The 24,963-nt window shown below is 41.0% G+C and overlaps 1 protein-coding gene across 2 annotated transcripts in view; it reads right to left on the bottom strand.

Annotated features, from left to right (window-relative positions):
* PEPD (peptidase D) overlaps positions 1-24,963 on the bottom strand; it is a 152,474-nt gene that overhangs the window by 22,967 nt on the left and 104,544 nt on the right. For both annotated transcript variants that reach the window (XM_030227782.2, XM_018920784.3), the window contains exons 12-13: positions 20,311-20,459; positions 2,739-2,923 (exon numbers count right to left, since the gene is read on the bottom strand). In XM_030227782.2, coding sequence (XP_030083642.1) covers positions 2,739-2,923; positions 20,311-20,459 — 334 coding nt within the window. The remainder of the gene's footprint in view (positions 1-2,738; positions 2,924-20,310; positions 20,460-24,963) is intronic.

The following is a 24,963-nucleotide window of genomic DNA, read 5'->3' as shown; positions in this document are numbered from 1 at the left end:
TGAGGGAAATAATGGAATAATATCCACTTGGAAAGTTTTTATTTTTAAAAAATCGTTTGTAATACTCCCAGAAATTCCCTCGGCCAAAAGCAAAGAAGTTGCTTTTTAACCAGCTAGAAAAAAGGCCATGATACTACAGGCATGGGCTCAGTGTACAATAAACACCAAAATGGCTTTATAAAAACCTTTGTGAAGATCTCGCTAGCTGGTAAACATTTAAAATGCACCACAAATCACTCCAGAGTGTACTAGATGTCTTCAAAATGTGCTTTTTCATGAAACAATGAGGAATAGATAACAAGCCTTCTCCCATTTAATACAGACACGTCCCACACTTGCAGGAAAGGTGCTCAGTTGCTCGTGTTTAGATGAACTTGGGCAGAACCACATCCCCTGCATCTCCCTGGGCAGGGAGCAGGCTCCCATGATGAGAGCCCAGAGAAGGCTGATGGAGCTCCCTCTCAGCTCCCTGAGAGGCTCCTGGAGAGTCCTTCCCACACCCAGGTTCCTCATCTCAGTCAAAGGCCCTCCAGCCTTGGGTCAGAGGGAAATGAAGGGTCCACCAGAGGTGAAATTAAAGCCACACAGAGAGTTTAAAGGAACTGCTCTTCTGCAGAACCCAGAACTCCTAATTTTTCAAACAAAGTGATGCCATACACTCATCTATGTGCACTTTTATATGCAAATACAGAACATTAGCTATTTGTTAGTGAGTTTTCAGACATGCTTCATATTCAAGGAATTTGCTATTTAGGATTAGATTTTTGAAGTAAATTAGCCATGCAAGCATTCTTCATGTAAGAATGCAGTTGCATGCCAACAAAAACAAACAATTTCAGTATTTGCAGATATAAAATTCTGTGTAGAGCTCTGGCATTTTTACACACAGTAAATACAAAACTGGAGAGCCTAACTCATTTGACAATACAGTCTCTATATCCATTTTTATCTGTAGGCTGCTCTTTCAAAATTTTGGATAGATCAGTTTGCTTTCCAAAAATGACCCTTAGATTCTATAAAATACCATACAATAACAATTTTAAACTCATTCATATGAAAACAAAAAATATTGTCAAGAAATGATTTCGTAGCTTGTATGTCACGCTACTGAAATCTGTTGAGAGATGGAAGGTGTACAGGGTCCATTGCTTCAGACTCACACAAAATCAGGTCTAGAAATCTCCCTTGACAGCAAGGTACTTGCTCCAACCTCAAAGAATACAGTTTTTAGGCAAAACCAAGAAGGGCAATTTGCACTCTGAGAATTCAAATTTAGTTTTCTCTTCACCCTACCAAGTCCTGAACACATGCTCCTGTTTTTTAAGTCCACAAAATTCAGAGAGGTTATTCACAACACAAGTGAAAACAATCTAAGCAAAGCCATGCAACAGCAGGGTCCTGGATTTTGAAGTTTATGAACTCTCCAAGTAACCACAGTCCCTGTGCTTTGCTGGATGTCTCTGTGCACAGAGAATGCACTTGGGAGGAACAAAGGGACAAGCATCCATCCCTTCTGTCCCTTCTGTATCAGCTAGTGCAGAAACCTTAAAATCAGCATAGCATTGCTTTGGATTTTTGTTTCATTTTTATTACATATAAGTTTATTAGCTGGTGCTAATACATCATTATCACAATGTTGTATCTCAACTATAATTACATTGTGAATGTAATAAGTATCCTCAAATATTATATACTGTTTCTCCCCTGCCTGCAAAACTGAACCAGCAATAGCAGCTGTTAGGTAGCCTGGTCACCCAACATGAACAAGCACCAAAATATGTTTAAAATTTACCTATGGAATTCCTTGTTTCTTTTGCAGATTCTTGCAAAAGAACAGCTTACATATGAGAGGAGAAAAATGACCCATTTTTGTACTGGATTACTTAAAATCCCTAAACAGTTAGCCTCAAATAACCACAACCTAACACAAACACAATCTTTCTGAAATCTTTCCAAAGCTGCTGCAAACTTCCTCTGTTCAAACGTTAAGTACAATTTGCCTTAGAGATTTTATTCTTTTAGTTATCACTGCAGATCTACTGCCATTAATTGGTTACAGAATTTTACCTATTCTGCTTTCAGATCACAGTCATGAATCACCAAATTAATTCAAGGAAAAGGACAAGCCTTCTGTGTTTTCTGCAGAAACTCAGAATACAAGAGGTTATGCCTTCACATTTGCAAAGACTGGAAGACTTGATGGACTTTTTTCCTGCTACATCCTCACCAGTGCCCATGCTGGACATCAAAGCTCAAGACAGGGCTATGAGCCAGCTTGTTTCCATGTGACACAGCCACTGGGATTTACTGCCCAGGTACAGCAGGGGGCTCCTGCAGCTGCCTCACATCTGGAATGGAGCAGGTGAATCTTGCCAATACAGGACTCAGGTAGACTGAGATGTTCTGCCACAGCACAGGGTACTTGGGTGGTGCCTGCCAGAGCAGTGACTCACAGAGAACCAACACAGTGTATGTAGAAATTGAACAAGTAATAATGCCCAAAGAGCACCATCAGTTGACTTCTTCCCATAAACAATTTATGTTTCAATGAACTAATAGATTTCTTAGAGTAAACTGCATAAAAGATCACATCTAAAAAAAAAAGATGTGTTTTATGCAGACACCTAAATGCACATCTGCTGAGAAGATGCAGCTGGGCAACCACACAGAGGATGAGCAATGCTGATGGAACTGAGGGGGTTAATCTGCAGGGGAGTTGAGCATGGACTAACACTAACCTCTGGGTAGCCTCCAACATCATGCACGTCGATTCCAAGTAGATGTCCAAGTCCGTGTGGCATAAATACTGCACCCAGATGAACCTTCACCATGTCATCCACATTGCCTTTCAGAATGCCAATTCTAGTCAGCTCCTCCAGATGGACTCTGTCAGCCAGACGGTGCATATCAGGCCAGGCCACCCCTTGGAGAGCAGAAACAGGCAGCTCAGTTAACTATTGCTACAAGAGTTTAACAACAGCTTTCAAAAAACAGATGTAACACATGTGCCCTTTGTTTATATAAAAAAACAAAGGTGGAAAGAGCAACTACATTTTCACAAAAACACTTTAAAACAAGACAAAACTATTTTAAGATGTCTGTGAAGTACAGAAAAATACAAGGCAAGAGAAACAGCAGCACCTTGTAATCCAGAGCCATATGAAAAGATGTTAGTACAATGTACCTAAGCATGCCCACACAGATGGAAATGCATCCCTGAGTCTCCTATAAGAATGTCAGCTGTAGGCTGCAGTTTTTTAAAATGCAGAGCACAGAATATTACCATCCTTTTATTTTCAAGAATGATCATCCTCATTTAGAACATCTGACATGGACACTACTTTTCTACGTACACTGAAGATTTAAAGCCCACATCTTTCTGGCAGAGACACTCTCCAGAAATTAATGATTCCCTTGTGTTAATGGGCTGTGTAAAACACAACTCCTCTAATACATGTACTGAAACAGCATTACAAAATACTGTTGTTGGACTAGAGACACAGTGCCAGGATACATTAGGTTGCTATTATTTTGGTATAGGATACAATTTTGTTTGACAAACTGCTGGGGAGAGGAGGGAGGAAGAAAGCAGCTCTTTTGTTAGTAACAAAGTACTGTCCTAATTAGTTCACCATGGCATTGAGTCATCATCAACAGAGCAGCAGTTGCAGAGTCAAGACAACTAGGGCTAAGGTACAGTTGAAGAATATTTTCCTTGTTCAATTTTGGCATGATTAAACAAATAAGAACTGAGCAATTTTTAAGGCCAAACTCCCACCAAGTTCCGTTTGCTTTAATCCAGTTAAACATGCAGCTCTAGGGTCTTGTGAAGATAAATGTCATCTCTTAATTACATTATCACTTTTTGCTGAAAGTACTGAGGCTTCAAAGGCAGAAATAAAACCATCCTATGGGAGTGCTTGGAGAAAGCACTCAGTTGTCTTCTGTGGCTCTGCTATAAAGAACAGAATCAAACTGAGCAGCAAGTGGCTGCTCTGTTCTGTGCATCCTCTCACAAACCCATGCACCTTTATGCTGCCATGAGCTCTGGAAACAGCTGGGTGTGCAAGCAGTGAGCATCAGATCCCCAGGGACCCAACCTGCAGCCTGCTGCACACAGCCTCCTGCCTGCCAAGCAAGGCCACAGGGCAGAGCACAGCCCCAGACAAACCCTTGGCTGCTGCTTCCCCACAAAAGCCAACAGTGCCCAAGGGTGTGATGCTCACCCACAAAGTGTGTGCAGTCTTCCTGCTCAAAATGTGATATTTTTATGGTTTCCCTACTTTAAAGAGGAGTTTAGATTTTTCCATTCAATACAAACCAATACAACTCTAACCAGCTGTTCTCTGACAACTGTTCATCATATTCTGTAATTATTTCTCTTTCTGAATATCGATTGTATTGCAATTTTCACTTCTCTAGATTCACCTGTGTTTCACAGCTCTCTCTCATTATGCTCCACTCTATTGAATGATAAATTGAAATCACTACAATCCCTCACACCAATATTACACATATCACACTAAAAGAATTACTGAATCACAGTTCCTTTCCTGTTTATTTTATAGCTGTGGAAATAAAGAATTTCTGTGTCTAAGTCGAGGTTCAGCTTTTGCAGTTTGCAGCTAACTCCAACTGCTCTAAAAGTGTTCAATCTTCTTTCTGAGGACACTAGATGTTCTTTCAAGATCTTTCCCATGATTTCTTAGCTGAGTATTACTGAAAGTCACCTATTTTCATCACCATAACAGCAAAGCCACATGTAACAATATCTGACCCTGGTCAACCTTTTGGAGCCTCACCCTCTCCTGTAAAAATGAAGGTCAGAACTCCATGGCTGGAAGACAAAACACAGCCATAGCCTGGATGCTCTGGAGCAAGCTGAGCTGTCTGAGAGAAGTGGAGCTGAGGTGTCTGCTGCTTGCAGCTCAGCTTCCCTCTTCAGCTCTGCTGGCACTGCTGGTCTCCATCCAAACCCACAGACTCCACTCAAAGTGACACAGTCACCATTATCAAACTGAGGAAGAGATACAAAAGGAGATACAAATATCAAACTGATCAGAAATAAAAGCACCAAAGCCACATATCCATTTGTCTGCAGAAGTTGAACAGAGCAAATTAATGACACTATTGCCCTAACTGAAAAGACTGACATGGTTGTAAATCCTGAGTATTTCCAGGCACTGAGCAAATCCATTAGAACTCCTTCTTCCCTCATCCCTTTTTCTTTTTCTCTCATTGTCTGAAAGTGCAAATACTTCTCCTCTCCTTCTTCCTTCTCAATTCCCTGTCTGTTTTGGTTTTTATTCATCTTATCTGCTCCATTAGAGACTGAGGACAACAAAAAGCTCTACTGTGAAATAAATAATGAGGCTGGATGGAAAATCTGCAGCTTTGGGCTCTCTCTTGGAGGTAGGGTGGTGCTTCAGACAGAGCCCAGCAAAATAACTCTGGACCACTCTTTTATCATCTAGCCAGTGCCATGAGCTTTGCTAGAGATATGAAATATGTCAGCTCCAGTTGTGTCCCCCATGCTGCTACAGCTGCAGACAGCACTGGGGCAGCTCTGGGCACAGGGAAATTAAACTTCTGCTGGAGGCACCCTGCTAAATAATACAAATCTTGGTTTGCAAATAAATAGGTATTCAAATAGTCTTAATTAAAAAGAAAGGGTTTATAGATAGATTGCACTTTCTATTCTATTGTCTGCCTTCATGCTTTATTCTATTATGACTATGGGGTGGTGGCCACCCCCCTCCAAGACACTTCACCTACAAGCCCTGGATAAAACTCCCATATACAGACTATTACTTGAGTGCTAAGACAAAATAGGAAGATACTGAGCTGACTAGAGACAGTGAAATAAGTGGAGTGATTTTTTGGGCTTCACTTAAAAAATGGTGATATCCTTGTCTTGTTTGATATGAGAGGATTCCCATCATGCTAGGAATAAACTTTAAAAATATGGTTCAAACAGATTTCTACCCATTTCTTAGACAGCTAATTTGACAAAGAAAGAGGATCTAAATGCAAATTTTCAAACATTTCCTACTTCCTTTGTAATATTAAAAACATTAATTTTGTGAAGAGAAAGCATTATTTTACAGTACTAAGGCAACTACTTTATAGAAAAAATCCACTGAAAAAAGGAACAACCATAGTTCAAGGAAGATGTCTTTGTCCATTTTACACAAAAGTATATTCACATGCATTTATTATAGAGTAAACAGAAATATATGATGCTTTAAAGTAATTTTAAAACTAAAATTGTATTAATTTTATCTGGCACTTGAAATCTTTATAATACAATGGCTTGTGCAAGCCCAGCTGTCTCTGGGACTGCCTGGCATCCCTGCACTCAGGTAAGTATACTCAAAGAGTAGAAATCCTTAAATTCTGCTAATCTCATTTTCCTTTGTAGATCCTGAACTTCAATAACTGCAAAAAGCAGAGAAAGGAGGAAAAACTGAATATCAGAGCTGACAGCTTCATCAACCTGACAACTTGAGAAGAAGCCACGAGCAGAACTTTTTTGATATTCTCATATGAAGTGCAACTCAACAATCTGGAACTGCAGTGAGAGTATGTGAGTCCCTCTGTCAAAGCCCAGAGGTGTCTCCTCTGCTGAGATGTCTGAGCACACATCTGTGTGGATAGCTTCAGCATGTTAGAACAACAACAGAGAAGAGTCTGCAGGCAGCCAGGAACAACCTGCCCTACAGATTACAGACCTGCAGGTGTGAAGAACACTGGCTGAGCAGCGCTCAATGAACATTTTGTACAAAGAATCCTTGGTTTGTGGAGGTGCCTCAACTTTTGGATTATTGGGGGCCCAGCAGAGACCTCTGTGCCTGCTGCAAGCTGACAGGAGAAGTCAAACACCTTATCAGCATTCTTGAAGGGAGAAAAAGCAGCTAAAAACCAACCAAAGCCCACAACAACAACTTCCAAGTGCCTCTGCCACTGGGTGTGTGAGTTACTTCAGTGGCTGACTGCTCTGACTCCCACCACCAATCCCTCACCAGCATGTTTGACTTGTGTATTATTATTTTTAAGCCTTGGTGAAGTTTATCACAGTTGCAGACATGCTTTTTGTGTAAGAACTTTTATGATAGTTGCAGAAGTGCTTTTTGTGTAGAAAGGTTAGTTCTGTTATTATCTTTAAACCAATTTATAAACCAATTATAGTCCAGTGACAGTTGAGGTTTAAAAAGTCAGATTGGAGGGTCCTTGGACTTTGACAGTTGTACCAAAATGAGTCTGTACTCAGGAAAATCTGCTGATGAGGTGTCTGCTCCCTTCCTAATTCTCTGCCAAATGAGACAGTGGGTAATACAGGTCACTGGAGAGGGCCTGGCTCCCCAGGGAAGCTCAGTCCCCAGGCTCATTAGGCTGGGATTTGTTACCTGCCATGCAGCACGTGCTCAGGAGAGAGGTCAGCTCAAACCCACCTCTCACAGCAACTTGAGATTCCTGCAGATACAGACTGAATGAACTACACAGCAGCAACCAGACACTGGAGATGTCCAGTGAATGGACATCTAATGAAATAAACCATAATTAACAAAAATCTAGGGGTGGTATTAATTTTCAGACACAATGCAAACAGTACAGTGGAGGTTTGCAGATGTGTGAGGTTTGCCACTTAAAAATGGCAAACTTTGTGCATTAAGTTTGCCTGAAGTCTTTTTTTAAAGGTATCCCCATAAAGCTAAATGATATCTGATACTCTTAGATATTATTGTGAAAGAAAGGAAAAAATTAATATTATTTTACTTCCTTGAAAATATTTCCTCTCTGATATTTGTTTGCCAAACCACACAAAATTTCAGATAAAACACCAGGTTCAAGGGCTCTGCAATCATAAAGATCTCTGCAATAATGTGTGACCTCTTTGATCACACCAACAGAGGGGATTTTTGTGCCCTCTTTGCCACCCCCCAAAAAGAAAGAAAAGCTTCTAGTGAAACCAGAAATCAAAAGCATTCCTATCTTTTGATGAATATACCATAAATTTTTAAACAGTAGAATTAAAGAGATGAGTTGCTATAACACATCACACTATAAACTGTTCCTCAGCTGCTGTTAACTCACTGGTATTTTTATCCCAGTGATTATTATCTCAAGTTTTATTAGAAGCCATTTGAGAACATAAAGTAGAAACAGCATACAAAAATAATTTAGAATTACTGCATGGTATTTAGCCACTTTGGTCAGAAAGTACTCTGAAAAGGCCTAACAGGATTTTTTTGGCCACTACTTAGGGTACTTTGTGGTTGTAATGTGACAATGATTAAACCACAAATGATTTAACAGGTTTTTTTTTTGTTGTTGTTGTTGGGTGGGGGTTTTTTGCCAACACAGATGTCACAATCTTACTAAAAAAAAAAAGAGTATGGCAAGGTTCTAGTAACTTCTCCCCAAATTGTGCTAAGGTTAAGTTACATTTAATTTCCAAGTGTCCACAGACAAGGGCAAAAGGCCCAATGTCCCCTGGCAGTGCCACTGAAATGCAGACAGAACACATCCCAGTCCAGCCAGCAACCCACTGGAACAGATTAAAATCTGCCAACTGGCAGAGACCATATCAGACACAAAACAATAGGTCTTTAGAATTCAATCAGACCCAGTTTAAAAAACAAACCAAAACATAATTTAAATACTAAAAACCAATTATCTTTTCCCTCTTCACTTGGGTGCTAGAGAAACAATTGTCTTATTTGTGATTTTCATGCTTTCTTTTTGGCCCACCCCATGAAACACTCAGTAGCTGCTCTGGTTTTGAACTTGGTGTCTTGAAGCAGCACCAGGTAAGGCAACTCTGCCATGGGGCAAACCCCCAAAAGCTGGACTCTGGCACTGCCAGTGTTTGGGCAGCAGTGAAGCTGCTCAAAGCTGTGTGGCTCATGGGGTGAGCATTATTTGGCTCATGGGATGAGCATTATTTGGCTCATGGATGCCCAATTCAGGGAAGCAATTTTTGATTGTACTTTGCAGCTGTGCCATGTGAGGAGAAGAGCCTGTTAACTTTCCCAGCCCAAAAGGGAACTAGACAGAATTTGCTGCTGTGTCACACCTGCAAATCCCTTTAGTTCTGACTGCAGGGATGGCCAGACCTGCCCCTGCCCTGTGCCTGGAGCCCCAGTGGCACAGCTCCACACCAGGATGGTATTTCTGGGCAATAAACTCATCCCTTTATTCCCCAGAAAGATGCACCTGCCCTACAGGCATGGGAGTTACTGGAGGGAAATAGAGATTGATCCTCATCACCTCTGAAATTTGGACTTCTTCAAAAGGCTGAATAGCACTGGGCTACCCAGCTGGACTGTGACATTCCTTTGGCATCACTGTGATGGAGGTTTTCAGCAGTATTTCAGCTGTACAGTGACATTCCTTTTGCATCACTGTGATGGAGGTTTTCAGCAGTAATTCCATCCTCCCAATTACAAACCCTGCACAAAGTGAGCTGTCAGGCATCAGAAGCAACATGAGGATAACATTCTGCCATGCAGAAACATCAGGAAAAGCAATATGAATAGATGCAGGTGTGGAGCAAGAGGAGGGATTTTTGCATGTCTGGATGCAGCACTGGGATTGAGCAGTGCTGGCAGACACTGTTTTACAGGGTGCTCCTTTCAAAATAGGTCTATGTTGAAGAGGAAAAAAGGAAAAGGATTGACAGAATGAAGGAAGTGTTGGAGGGAGTGATTGCAGTGTGGAAACTTATCAATCTCTGAAGCTCAGAAAAGACCCTGTTTAGATAAGACTCAGGGCTAACAGCACAATTCATGTCTGGCAGGTTTGCACTCTGACAGCTACAGCTGATGCAGTGTCAAGACTGAAGGACTTGTGGACTTTGCACTTCATCTCAAATTGCAGCAAATATCAAGCACAATTCCTGAACACTGAGCTGTGAGCAAATCAGTGCAGGTACCAAAAATCAGACAAGGTACAGGCAGCTCATTCCCCAATGTCACTACTAAAAACAGAATTGCACAATGTTACAATAACAGCATGTTACAATTAGGAAAAAAGGATTTTAAAAAAGAAAGGTCTTAAACCAAACCCCATTCAGCACAGAAAGGCAAAAAACCTGCAGCCAGTTTAGGCTGAGTCTGTACAGATATCTAAATGTATTTGCTTGTGCAAGCCACACCTTTGAAGAGTCCCTAAAAGTAGTGAAAAAACCCACCCAGCTGGAAAGCTGCAGGTTTGCCCTGAGCCATGGCAGCTCCTGCAGACTCTGCTCAGGCACCTTGAGATGAGAGGGATTCAGGGCAGGAACAGTTTAAAGTGCCTGGTTTTGTACCCTTGGCGGTAACTCAGCACTATTTCAGCCTCTGATTGCTGCAGTGGTCCTGTCCATCATAGGAGGAGGAGCAGCTCCCAGGTTTGCAGTCAGAGCCCCCACATTCCAACAGATTGCTGCTTTCACAGAGGGTCTGCAGCACCTGCTGGAGCTGCAGAAAACTCCCTTTTCTTTCACCTCTTGCCATGGCTCACTGCTGTACTGAACAGGTGACCAACAATGAGAGCTCCAGTAATCAATCATACCATTTTTAATTAATATCTTGAAAGAATAAAGAATTTCAATTTGATTGACAGCATTGTCTATGCATGCTTTAGTGCCTTCTGCTTTTATTTCCTAAGTAGCAGCAATGCCTCAAGCATTTACTGAGAAAATCAGAATTAACACACCACAGATAGCTGTTCTACCTTTGCTGGGTCCATCTCAGAGAAGCAGTATTCAACTTTTGTTGAACTTTTTGTTTGTTTATCAATTAATGAACATTAATGCCAGCAAAAAAAAGTACAGTCCACTCCATTCAATAGAGAAGAGAGAGCAGATTACAAATGGCTTTTAAAAACATATATTGACAAGATTAACTTTCCAATCTGTCTTTCAACACAGTAATACATTCTGAACTGCAAGGAGGGAAAAATAATACTGTGGTGCCATTCAGTAAGATTTGTGAATATCAAATATTGGTTACAATAAGCCCTAAAAGCATTTGTTATTCAGAGGAACTGGAATAAAATCTTCAACTTTTGTCATTAATTTTTTATTCCTGAGAATAATTGTTTTGCTGCAAATATTACAGCAGATTAATAATGATCAGCAATGCTTTGATGAAAATATGACAATCTGAATGGGAATAATTCATATGGGCATCTTGAAATTATACAAACTGTAAAACAGATTGTGCTCTCATACCCTTCCCAGTTGTGCTATTGTCAAAAATTCCAGTTAACAGTCCAGTTTCTTTTTAAAAATTCACCAAAGTCAGCTACTGTTTTTATACAGCACAAAGGAGAAGCATGACCACATGGTGTTCCACTAAGTACAGCTCTGGATACACATCATAAAAAATACTTCCATGTAAAAAACTCCCATTGCAGGTAAATAAAAACCTTCTACCTGGGAGGATAAATATTGGTAACAGTTACAGTTATTTTCTTTAGGTATAATAGATTTCAATCCTAGTTAGATACAGTGACAATTACTCTAAAGCAATATTAGAAACCAAAAATCAATCTGAATTGTAAAGAAGTTATAGAACTGTTGTGGACAAAAAGAAGCAGTAATCTGTGAAGCTGCAAATTTTGAATTTGCATATGTTGCCAAGTACAATTCTGCTCAGCTTAATAACAGAAACACCTGCTGGTAATGTGATCTGCTATGCCAAATATATACCCTAGCTATTACTTTTCATTAAATTGTTTTTATTAAACAGTTCTTTAATGGAGTTATTTTAATCTTTGCTCTTGGTACTATTCTACCTGAGCTGGATTCTCCACTCTTCTTTCTTTGTTAGAGGCATTTTACTAGAAAAAAGAACAGGGAATCATACTGCTGTTTTGAATTCAAATCACAGCAATTTTGTAGTTTAAATAGGTTATTTATAAAAATAGCAGTGGTTCACTAAACTGACCTCTTGACAGTCTCACTGAAAGAACTGTGCCTCAGTATTTAGGTACCAAAGGAGGACCCACCATCCAAAATCTACATCCTGCTGTACTAAAATACAGAGCACTCACCCTGTAGAGTCCCTGGGCTCACCCCTCTACCCCCATCAGCTTTACTACTTCAATCCTTTAGCATCAGGAAAACAGGGAGGAGGCAAAACACTGGAAAATAAAGTGGCCTCTTTGTTTTGTCCTTCTAATTCACAACATTCCTTGGAAGGCTGTACATGGGAAAACCAGCTAAGACAACTCCTTCATTGCAAAGCAGTTAGGAAGTTACAACAATAAAAAAACCCTGAAGAAATCAGGAGCAATGCACAAAAAGTGGTCAGAGTTTCCCAGAGCAGCTCAACTCATGCAGTTACAGCTGCCCACAGGACAAAGACCACGTGGCATTAACTTTGTTCTGCATCCTACAAACACATGTCCTCTTGCAGCAAGGGGACACCAGGAGTGGCTGGCACTCAAACTGCAGCAGGACACAGCAGTCACCCCCAGGAACACACTGCCTGCCTTCCAGGCTGCCTGTGGAGGTGGTCATGGCAGACCTGTGATGTTCCACCCTAGAGAAGTCCCAAGGACTGTTCCTCCTGGTCTTCAAAGGAAGTCCTCAGAGTCAGACCTACAGAAGGGCCCCCTGACTCATTTTGTTTCTCAAATTGTTCATTTTGAAATTGTCTGAACATGACAAAGAAATGACAGAGTGGGAGGGTAGCTCCTAACATTAGAGAAACACCTTCAAACACCCATTCTCACCTGCAAAATGCAAGACCTGACCCAGTGAGGCACCTGGAGCAAAGACAGAGGAGGGAGCAGCAGCTACAGAGAACTTTCTGAACTCTGCTGGCCTGTGCTCACTGGCTGCTCCAGCCTGCTCCCCTTGGCCTCTCCATCTCCAAACACCTGAGTCTTTTGGGAACTACTTACTTGGCATTTATTTAGCATCTACAGCAAAAGGGTACCCATTTCTTGTAGGCTCTGAGGATCAGCTGGTACCTACATGACTAACAAAAGGATCTTTTATTTGCTTGGTATGTAGGTCTACTTCTTTGCCTGAAATGTTTTTGACTGTACTTGAAGTGTACTTGATTGCACTTTCTTGGTCAAAGATTATATAGCAATCCTGGCACCAACAAAATCTGCAAAGTCTGATCTTTGACCCTGGGAGAGAGGATTTAAGAGCTTAAATAACCCATGTCTTCAAGTGAAACTGGATTGCTGGGAGAGCCATACACAAGGAACCTTCCAGCCCTAACATGGAGAAACCTCCATCTTGTGTTATCAAGATGTTAGTGCTGGGGGCAGAGATTTTCTTCAAAACCTTCCTCAAATGCATTTATTGGAAAAGCAAAGCCTGAAAGCCAGAGGCAAGGCAATACTCACTGTCTTGGATAGTAAAATGCAGAACTTGGGGATATGCATATAAGATGAGCTCCAACTTGAAAAATGCAGAGATAGAAATCCTATAGGGAAACCCTGTGGTAATGTCAGTATCCCAAGGAGGAATTCATGCTGCACATAAACTGATGTGATGAACAACAACTTCTGTGCATATTTGGAACTAATTTTTATTTTTTGTTTTATTGAAACAAACAAACATCAATCAGCAAATATTCCCAGCTGCATAGCTAATGTCTGAATGCAATTTTGATTCAATGGGGACTCTGTATACACAAGTTTTTCAAATCATAAAAATGTAGAGATAGGGACTTGAGTGGCTGCCAACCTCGCCTTACTCAACTGTTCCTTGGGAGCAGTTTGTAGACAAGGAGATCTTTTTTGGAGCTGGAATTTAGGACAATGGACCTTACAGAGAGAGGTATTTAATTCCTTCTTCCTTGCACCCCAAATATTAATATATTTAACTTCAAAGATAAAAAAAAAGAGATTTTTTTAAACATAGATATTGCAGTAGTACCACGCATGCTAAGCACAACCAGCTCTCTTCCTTCCCCTTCTCCTGTGATTTTCCATTAGTCTACAAAAAAGACAGAGAGTAATGCTTGGAGGTCCCAGGATGCAATTGCAAAAGGATGAAGATGGAAAGTATGTGATTGCTCCAATATTTAGCTCATTAATCTTAAAGACTCTGTTTATGCTCTAGTGCATTAATGCAAAATAGTTCTAATTGCAAAGCTGAGATAGGCATACTTCCTTTTTAGCTCTTCTCAACACAGTAGACACTTGTTATATTTCAGAAACTTCAATGTTTCTATAAACAGAAACTGTATATGTAGCAACTCTACCGTTCTCATCAAGTAGGAACTAAATGTATAGAACTGAAATGATTAATATTCTTTAAATGCTTAAGATAATAACCCGACCAACAAATAGCAGGAACCACTTGAGAGGCTGCCCATGGTATAAATAGAGAGTCATTTGCTGAAGAATAAAAGAGAAGCCCCTGCACAGAGACCTCCCCAACAGCACAGGACCCTCTGTGTCAGGGGCAGTAACACACTGGTCCAAGAGCAGGGTGGTGCCCAGGGCTGGGCTAGGAATGGTCACACCTCAGAGACATCCAGCCCTGCCCTGCCTGTGGGCTGGCAGCACCCCCTGCCCTGGGCACAGCCACAGCTGAGAGCAGGGCACTGCTCCTCAGCAGCATCCCCCTGGCCTCTACCACTGGCATTTCCATGGGCATGTGTCATGGTTTCAGCATAGCATGGAGTGATTCAGGTTAGGAGGGATACCAGGAGGGTACCAAGCCCTGGCTCAGCGTAGGGTTAAGTTGAAAGTTAAATCATGTTTCTTCAACAAATTGTTTTCTTGAGTTTCAGAGAGGGACTTACAACAAAACAAATTATTTCACACTTTTTATTCCCAATAGATTGATATTAATTCCAAAGAGCAAACAATAGTGGTCTCCCAGGTGAAACCAGTGGTAAATGATGGATAACAAAGCTAACACATGGATATTGGGTCTAACTTATGCAACTAGGGTAAAGAACGGAGTGAGAGAGATTTGGGAGCCATGCACATTTGCCCTTTCTAACCCTTCAGACCTCTCCACTATTAACAACATGCCCAACTTGCTCTCAAAAGAGTCTAATCTACTCCTGCAGTTCAGGTTTACAACTGCTGCCATGAGAGGTGCTCCAGACACCAGAGCTGAGACCTCACACCCTGCCCTCAGCAGCCTCATGCCTACTGAGGGTGTGCTACACAATACTATTTTTCCACCAGAGTTTGCTTTTTTAAGCCTGGGCAATTATGGGGGTGGGGGAGAGCTCCACTAAAAGCAGTAATTTTATGGTTATAGCATCAAGGACTGCAGAGTTGAGCAATATCCACTGACAGTGTCTGTGTGAGCTCTGCTTGGCCCCTTGGTGCTGACGTGTTACGGTTCAGTCCTTCACTTACATGTACATCTACTCCTTTACACAGGATTTCAAACTACCTAGGCCTTTCTGAGGCTGCTGCCTACTCCAGTCCTGCAGTAAAATCTTTAAAAATGAAAAAAAAAAATCCAGTGACACTTGCCAGAGGAAGAGACCCAGGGCTACGTTTTGCAATGAAGGCAGCTGGCTAAAGGACAGAAGACCTCATGCAAGCAAAACTGCAACATCCATTCATGTGTTACTACAGCCATGGAGGAGAGCCTCAGCAGTAGCAGTGGAAAAGCTTCCACCAGACCAAGCAGAGCTTCCCACCAACCACAAGATGCAAATCCACAGGAAGCTCCAAGTTAATTTACTTCTAGGGCTACCCAGTTTCCAGAAGACTCCAACCACCAAGGCAAGCACAGCTCCTAAACCACTGAAGATTTCTCTTCATTATATAACTCCTCTTCCATCTGTTACAAAAGCTGAAAACAAGCAAGAAAAACCCAAGAGACTTCACAAGAAGGCAAGCATGGCAAATGCACCTAAAAGTTGCCTCTGGTAATCAGCAACCTTTCTTGCACCAGACTCAGGTTCCCAGCAGGATGCTAAGCAACTTGCTTCAAACACAGGGGGTTTTAAAAATTTATTTTACATCTTTTTTCATTAATCATTTTACCAGAGTTTGGCTTGACAATCTGGAGTGTAATTTGCAGAAAAGCTGGGCTCTCAGCAGCTGTAACAGAGGTCAAAACAGCTGTGGTTTGAGCAAGAGCAATGTTCAACTCTCTTAAAAAAGATCTTGAGTCTGAAGAATTTCCATCTTGGAATCCCAAATGAATCAATACCTTTTACACTAACTTCTCTAGCCTGCTGGCTCTTGCCTGCAGAAGGGGGACTGCTGCACACTTGCACATCATTAAGATGCAGTGCAAGCAAACCTCCTTGCCTGCCCAGCACCTGTGGACTGCTATGATGAGCACTCTGAGAAAAAACTGGTGAGGACGTTGATAATTTTGGATTCAGAGCAGGTTTTGAACAGTAGGCCATAAACAGCTCCAGGCCATGCACAGAACAAAAGGTTAAACTAAATTACTGAATGGCTGCTCATTAGCTCAGCTCTTACTGTTATATGCATTGTGTGAAGACAGCAGAGTGAGAAACAGTGAATGTACCTACAGGAACATTTAATTCCAATCACCCTTGGAGGTGAAATCTCTTGGTTGTCCCCACTTACTGTGTTTTTGTGTACACAGTGGAATGTTGAAGTGCATGAATTGAATTAGTTTCAGATGAAAGTAATCTGGGAGATGCGCTCCAGGACTGCATTCAATGTGCCTCAACCTTTGGCAAATCCAATGAGATTAAAAAAGAATGCAGAAGTGAGACAAATTAGGACACTAACTTCTGGAATATTCTGGGACACGTGGCTTTATAATTTCACTCTTTTAAAACTATTCTTTCTGTGTAGCATATATCTGTAAAGCAGAAATATATATGAAAATTGTTTCTCAAATCACTGTTCTGAGAAAGAAACAGATGATGCCTCAGCCACTGAAGGAAATGAAAGTCAATTTTCTGCACATCTGCCCCTGTATTTTAGTTCTGTGGAAGAGGAAATTTAATGCAGATGGATTTGACACAATTAAGAATATCCCCTAAGCAGAAATGCAGCATTCCTCTCTGACATCTTGGATCATAGGCCTGACTTTGGAGGAAAGACAATTAGCCCCTTGCCACACAAGCACACTTTTTTGACTTTCCCTTCAGTGACAAGCATCACTGTCTTCATCAGTGCTCCACGTTCAGTGGTTTCAAAACTGCTGATTATGAGTAAGTCTTCTTCCCTTTTATTTTAAACAGATTTTGTATGTGGCAGAAGTTGTGACAACTGCACTGAACTTGGGCTGTAATCCTACAGAGTGCTCCTTAACTTTCAGAATATATTATCTGCCTTGCAGAAGGAATTCTGCTCTTGGAGTTGTAAGGTAAGGAGACCCACATAGAAGATTAGAGCTGTTTGTACACTGGGACCATGCACAGAATGTAGTAGATGAATGCTTCTCTATAATGAAATACAATGCTTTGGAGTGTTTCTAAAATTACAACAACTGTTTGTATATAGAAATATACACAAAATGTATTAGGAGGTCTATTATCTCTCAGAAAATACCTGCACTCAAAAGTTAATTAGGATCACATGAGAGCCAAACTGTAAAAAGAAATGCAGATCTCTGAATTAAACACACCTATACAGAATGTTTAAGGTTGCTAGCAAGCTGTGTCCTTCCATAAACACAGTTATGTAACCCAGTATTTGGTCAGTGACTCTCCCTGAAGTACTCACTCCCTATCTTGCACTCAGAAAGACCCCAGGAATCATCAACATCCTGATGACAACTACAGTTAAGGAGACAAACAGCATTTCCTGCAGCTGCTGATTGTGCTGTGCCCACTCTCACCCAGCCTGCTCCAGGAATGCTCCTGCCACCTGACCACTCACTTGGCAGGCTTGGACCTTCAGGAACCCTGGCAAATGAAGACTAGCAAAAATAACAGCAAAATTAACACAGGCTCCATAATCTAGAAAATCTCACTAAAACATGATGGCTCTGGATTTTAAATTTAGTGCCTCCAACCCTGCAAGCTCTTTTGCCTCTACTTTTGGAGACACAAAGTATTACAGGGAGAAGAGATTTGTGAATTCACAGCATCATTCCTTGCTCCCCTCCGTGACTGTACCTGGCTCCCCCAGGGGCAGATCCCAGTGCTTTAGTCAAGGAGCTCCCAAATGAGGTTTGTTCAAGGAGGCTGCAGCCTCTCTCCCTGCAAGGTGTCCCTCTGGACAGCAGTGACAATGGCATCAGCCCCCTGAGGAGCTCTGGGCTTTCTCAGCAGCCTGACAAGTCTGTGACACTAACCATGCTGTAAAGGCCAGCATTTCCATTTCTTCCAGGAGATCCTAAAAAGGACCTAAAGAGCAGACTTCTCAGATGGGGAAACTTTTTGCATGTTACCAGACTCTTAACTGGATCTGTAGTTCAAGAGTCCAGGTTGCATTTCACTGCACTCTGAAGTACAAAAGCAATGAAACCAATGAACCAGCCCACAGCCCATTTTCTGTAGATACAAAATTCAGCATTACTAGTCTCATGGAGAGTGTAAATGCATTTGCACTGTTCTTCCAAACAGGCAGGACAACAGTAAGAACAGAAAGTTCAGCCCCTTTTTCTGCCAGAGATTAAGAATGATTGTCTGTCTGTGGATCTCAACTCCCAAAGCTAGTAAAAGACCCTTGCAAAGACTTCTCAGAAATACTCAATTTAGTATGTCCTTACTTTCTGACACTGTAAATAAAGTGTTCAGCAAACTGAAAAATTCTCTACACCACCCTGAGCCCAACATCATATTAACTCTCAAATTCTGAGACAGTTTGCAACTTATTAGCATAAAATACTGCTACAAAATGTTACAAGGAATTAAAGGTGACATGAAATGCAACACGAACTGTGAAGAGGAATAGGGATGAGTCTTGAGGGGAGGAACAGCAGATGATGAAGAATGCATATTGTTATTAAAATAGCAAAGTATCTAGTCTCATTTTGCAGATAAACATCAAGTGTTATTTCTCCTGATGCCTTGAGAGGTTACCTAGAAGAGAGGCTAGACAGAGTTAAAGGAATAAATAGGGATTTATTGAAAAGGCTTTCAGAGGACACACCTGGGGCAGTAAAAGAGCCTGGCCAAGGCTACACCCAAGATGGACAATGGATCACACATTTTCACACTTTTATAAGTTTTGGTCCATTTCCATATCGGGGTTAATTGTCCAATTACAGCTTCAGGTTTTGAAGTCCCATCCTCACAGACTGCTCTCCTCAATTCACTGTTGGTTACAATTTTAGGCCTGAAGCTGCACTGGTGTCCTCAGTTCTCAGGCTGGGCAAGGATTGTTTTGTCTGACTGAACTGTGAGGAGAACCTGCTAACACTCCATATGAAGTTCAGAGTTATGCACTAATGCAGAATCTGGAAAATATGAAAGCTAAAACTCAAGGCATCACTGCCTTTCAAACTGCTCAATCAATAGAGCTGCTGCCAGCCTGTGTAACAGGAAAATTGCTTCTGTTCCAACAGGCAATCCAGAAAGCTCAGGCACTCAGGGCCTGATGACTGAAGACTAATACAGCACATTTAAAGGATAAGTGTGCTTTGTGCATTGAGTACATTCTTCCTGAAGATGTTCCATTAGTAATACTGAGAAATGCTCAAGTACCTTCACCAGTGACAAAATCACAGCAGCAGCTAGCTCTAAAACATTTATTTGCTGGCCTGAAAGCAGAATGGGAGAAAAATAAGGTTTTCATTAAGCCAGACAGTTGTTTCAAATGAAAATGTGTATTTGTTGAATCAGTTTGCCTGCAATTTAAAGGCATACAGTGAAGTACCCAATAGCCAGTGCTTTTGAAAGCTTTTTAAGGCTAATTATCCTTCTCAAAGATGCACACTCCATCCCTTTTTCAACAGAAGATTTCTATTGTGCCTACACATAAAATGCAGAAGATACTTGAAACAAACTGAAGCACAACATGTGCTCACACGAACTCTGACTTCAGCATTTGGCAGGAGCTTCCTGAAAAGATGGCTGGCTGTGTAAAGACACATCTGAGCAACAACTGTCATCATTGCTAGTCTCATGAAGAGTGAAAATGCATTTGGACCATTCTTCCAAACAGGCAAGACAACAATAAAACAGAAAGGAATTATAAATAAATAAATATTAAAGTATGTTATTAATTGTGTTAATAATTGTTTCTATGTTATGTCTTTAAAAGTGTATGGAAAATCCTGTATATATATACTATATATATACTAATACTATACATTAGAAGCTGCTTAACCATGGAAATTAATTTTACCATCTTGTTCCCTTCCAACACTTCCTAAAATGCAAACATAATGGATTTGACAGCCTGAATGCTGCTACCAAAGCTCTCAGGTCCTGCTGGCAGATTTTTTACCTGGCTTGATTGCTGCCATGACAGCCCTTGAGGCCTTCAGCACTGCCTCATAGACAGCCCTCTGGTCAGCTGTGAACTTGCCATTGGCAGGGAAGGTGCAGGTGATGTCAGAGCTATAGCAGTAATATTCTCCTCCCATATCAAACAGGCTGAAAAGGAAACACAGGGAAAGAAATGAAAATTTAGTTCCAAAGCAATAGCAGAACATAGTGGATCTTTGTCTTGCTCTGCACATAATAGCATCTACATTTTGGTAGGTCACCAGTATAATCACTGCTTGAACCCTGTTTAAGTAAAACAGGATGACAGTCCCTTGGAATCTCCTGGCAGAAGGGCATCTGCTTTCCATATGGCTTAAATGGACACCCCCATGGGCTGTGCTGGTGAGGATGGGAACGCTCAGAGAACACAGAAAGGAAGATAAAAAGAATCCACTTTAAGCTCCTCAGTTCCAGTTTCTAGGAATTCTTCTCAGAAGAAAAAACATGTTCTTTTTTCTTTCCTGAAAAATGCTAGCACCACATACAGCATCCAGCATCCAAACCAGAATCCCACTTAACAAAGAAATGTTAATGGAATAGGGATTATGGAAAGAGCCAACCATAAAAGTACACACAGTACAGCTTTCTGCATCAGAGGCAGAAGAAAGAAATTATGAAGTGCTTTCTTTTATGGGGGAAAAAAACCTGGCTTACCCCTTGAGAAGGTTATTTATTCTATACATGAATAAATGACTCACCACTGATTGCTCAGCTGCCAGAAATCAAGCTAGAAGAACAGCAAGTGGGACTCTACACCCTTGTGAGGACCATGTCAGACATTTGCAGTACCATGCTTCTCAAGCCTGCTTGATAAGGCATTGCACTGCCTTCAGCAGGATCAGAAATCAGTAAATACCCAAATAACCATTTGGACCAGACAACACTTGAGCAGATAACCCCCTTGGTTCATCATGTATTGATTGCAGGAAGGCACATTTTACATACAAGATTTTGATCCTGACACAGTATTTGTGTGACCTCCTGATTTCTGTGGTCATGAGTCAGAGTTGAAACCTGTGAATTTAAATCTTCTCCCAACCACCTCAAACAACTAAGAGAGGCTAATCACCATAAGGAATATGATTTTCCTTCACTGTGTTTCAAAACCTTGGAGTTTTCCTCCTCTTGCTGCTTTTCCCAGCAGGGTCAGACAGCACAAGCAGAAGGCAGGGCACTCCACTGGGGCACCCTCTCTGCCTCTGAGTCCTAATTACAGCAGCAATTAGGAAAACTGTGCAGGGTGGCTCTGTGCCCAAGCAGCATGTGTGACTAGGTAAGGATAAATATAAGCTACCACAAACATTGCTATCACACTCTGCTGTAGCTCATCACCATTTCCAAACAACTCTACTGAAAGCAATGGACAGTGAATAAACAAAGGAATCGTGATAAAAGTGAAGAATATTTCATCAGGGCTAGGATTCTTCTTGCTGCATTGGACACACAAGACATGAAGATTTACTCCAAGAACTTTTAAAATCCACTCACAATTTCCTCCATGAGCAAATCTCTGCCCTGCCTGGAGTCTTTGCCAGCCTCCCCAGACTGGGCAAGGTTCAGCTGCAGAGACTTGCAGGACTGGAACATCAGGAACTGCCCCAGTGGCTGCAGCTGCAGAGCTGCACGAGGCTGAAAGCTGCAGGAGCAGCTCCTCAGGAGAGTGCTGCAGAGAGAACTGCAAAGCTGCCTGTGTTACACACCACATCATTCACCTAAATACAGAATAGGGAATGTTAAACCAGAGAGCTGCTAGTTGAAAAAAGATACAAAACAGGCAGCAAATGTCAGGGTGAAAAAACCACGACTGGACACCAGCACAGAAACTGTAAACCAGCCTGGCCAAACCTCAAAATCAGAAGTGCCATCAACACTGCCTAAGTTTTGATTTTATGGTTAGACTTGCTTCTAAAATTTATTAAAGATGCAGCTAATAAAAAATCTACAGGTACAGAAAAGTAGTTGCAGCAACTGAGAATCATGGAAGAAGCTGCTACATGTTGGAATGTACCACCAAGAAACAGATCAGTTCTAAACCTTTGAACCCACCCCAGACTGACCCTTTCAAAGTCACAAATCAAGTTGCAAGATGCTCTGTGGGCTCTGCAGCAGTTCTGTGGCCTAACTGTTGCACTTACAAGTGCAAATGCCAATTCAGCAGGGTGACACTAAAGCTGTGACTAACAACTTGAGAACTCCCTGAACATGTCTACTGGAGGTTCCTATGCTTTGTATATTTTATGATATATTTTACCCTGCAAAGTAGTTGTTTTGAACTTACCAGAGGCAGAATTTTACCTATATTTTTAACCTTACAATTATTAGCATTTTCTCAACCCCTTTCATCACTCAGTGGCTGCTAAATAATTTTTGAGTTACAGAGGAACTGAGCAATGGAAAAAAAATCTCACAAAGCTGATGGTACACCAAAACAAGGCTCACAAGCTAGGAAGCACCATTTGTTCAGGTCTCTTGGCTTCCAGACAAGAGGAGACATGAGGGAAGATGATCTTTCAAATTCCACCACAGACCATCCAGCCTGTATGCTTCAGTGAGAAAGCATCCAAACCAAATGGGACATCTGGGAGATATTTTGGCTCTTATCAGGAATTCTCTTCCATTTAACTTCAGTTGGGAACTTATCCATTAGCTAAAATGTTGCCCAAGACATGGAAATAGCCAAAATATTGTAGTTATACTGAGAAAATAATGGGAGCCTGAGAAGATCCCAGTTTCATATATTTGCTGGCCAGGCAAAATAAATGGTGAAGCACATTTATATCAAATAAAATGTATGACAGCTACTATCTTGTCCTATTGACTAACCAGAAAAAAAATTCTAAAAGAAGGCTCCTTATAAAAAACACATTTATTTTACCCTGAAATTGGATGGTAAATTGCTAGTGAAAAAGATACTACTAGTGCATTCTAGTTTGTTCTCAACTGCATGTACAAAATTACCTGTCTGATAGTGGAGTCTTAAAAGGGTCACACACAGAAACAACTACTTAACGTTGTTTGGACTGTTATCAAATGTGGCAGCAATATAAACAAATTAAATGCAGAAATGAAAACAGGCCTGCAGGCATCTTGATCTATAGCTTACCTCTTAGTTTTAAAACAGAACAACATATGCAATAATATCATAAGCATTCACCAAACCCCATCACATTTCCCTTTTAGATGAATTAAGTGCTACACATCCAGCAGACTGTGTATGTTGTCATTAGATCTACATTGCATATACTTTACATTTTGTATGACAAAACTTCACTGTGAGTTCAGCTTTCTGCTGAATGATGAAAAACTTCATTCTAAAAATACCCTTTCACCACTCCTTCTGCAGCAAGAACACAGTTGTGAATTGCTGATTTCAATGAGATGATGAGGCTGAGGCTGTCAGGTTTCTGAGGCATTTGGAAGGGATGCTGAACAGAGGAGTGTTGGTGACCAAAGAGAGACATTAGGTTTTATGTCAAACTGTTCATTGATTTAGCTTGGAGCTGAGGAGGCCAGCTCAATTTCTTTCAAAGCCTTCTGAGAGAAAGCTTATCTTGCTTTGCATCATTTTGTTGTGAGCAAAAGCAACAAACACCCATTTCAGGGTGAAAATGATTAAGTATAAAGCAGATTTAACAGGCAGAAGACCTGAGCACTCCATGAAAATCCCATGCTACTGTTTCAATTTATTTTCTAGAATGACCAGGAAGCCATACCATAAGTAAAAGATGCAGAGCAAAAATAGTCTAAACTTCTTGGAAGTATGGACACAGCTCTCCCAGTGGAGGCTTCAGTTCTGTGTGTATACACAATCTTTCCTACAAAACATATTGCAAAATACTGTAAACATTACTAACTAAAACTGAACAATGCAAAATATAAGAAAAATCAGATAACATGCCAGTTGTTCTACTGACAGAATGCCTTGCTTATGAACCAGTAATCCAACATTAGCCAACAGCATTGGAATACAAGGTGCCTTCTGCCTCCTTTATAAACCACCTTCAAAAATAACTAAGAGCATTTAATTACTTTCACAGGGAAAAACATAAACCCACAAGTTTAAATCATTTTGCACATAAACCAGTATCATAATCAAAAAGGAGAAACGTGTGTGACATGCCACAGCATTGCAGAAAGGCTTGGCTGGACATGCCCCTCCTCACAGCAGCTCCCCAGCCCTTCCCAGCAAGTCCCTGCAGCATTCTGCCATGCACAACACAACTGGGGCTCTGCTCCCCGTGCAGGAACCCAGGAGGGAAGTTTGGAGGAAATATTTCAAGTCCTGTCCATTTTAAAATGAATACAGGTTTGTAAGTCAATGCTGGAACTGAAACACAACGTGATGCACAAAAGCTCCTTTCCCCTCCTTTCCCTCTGCAACAAAATTGATGAGTAAGACATGGCTGTGTAACTTTCACAGAATATTGGCACCACAAAATGCAGATTTATAGTTACATTTTTTGCTTTCTAGCCAAGAAAAATAATATGCATTTTGATATTGATTTTAGCTTTCTTAACCTTTGACAGTGAAGCACCATGAACACTTTGCGTAACACTTTAAATTTGAACACTGTGGACTATAAAAAGTCATAGTTCTTTTCTTCATAAAGTC

Source organism: Serinus canaria, chromosome 11 (assembly GCF_022539315.1).
Source record: "Serinus canaria isolate serCan28SL12 chromosome 11, serCan2020, whole genome shotgun sequence".
NCBI classification, from domain to species: domain Eukaryota; kingdom Metazoa; phylum Chordata; class Aves; order Passeriformes; family Fringillidae; genus Serinus; species Serinus canaria.
The sequence above is the reverse complement of the archived record's forward strand: the minus strand, read 5'-3'. Positions and strand labels throughout refer to the sequence as shown.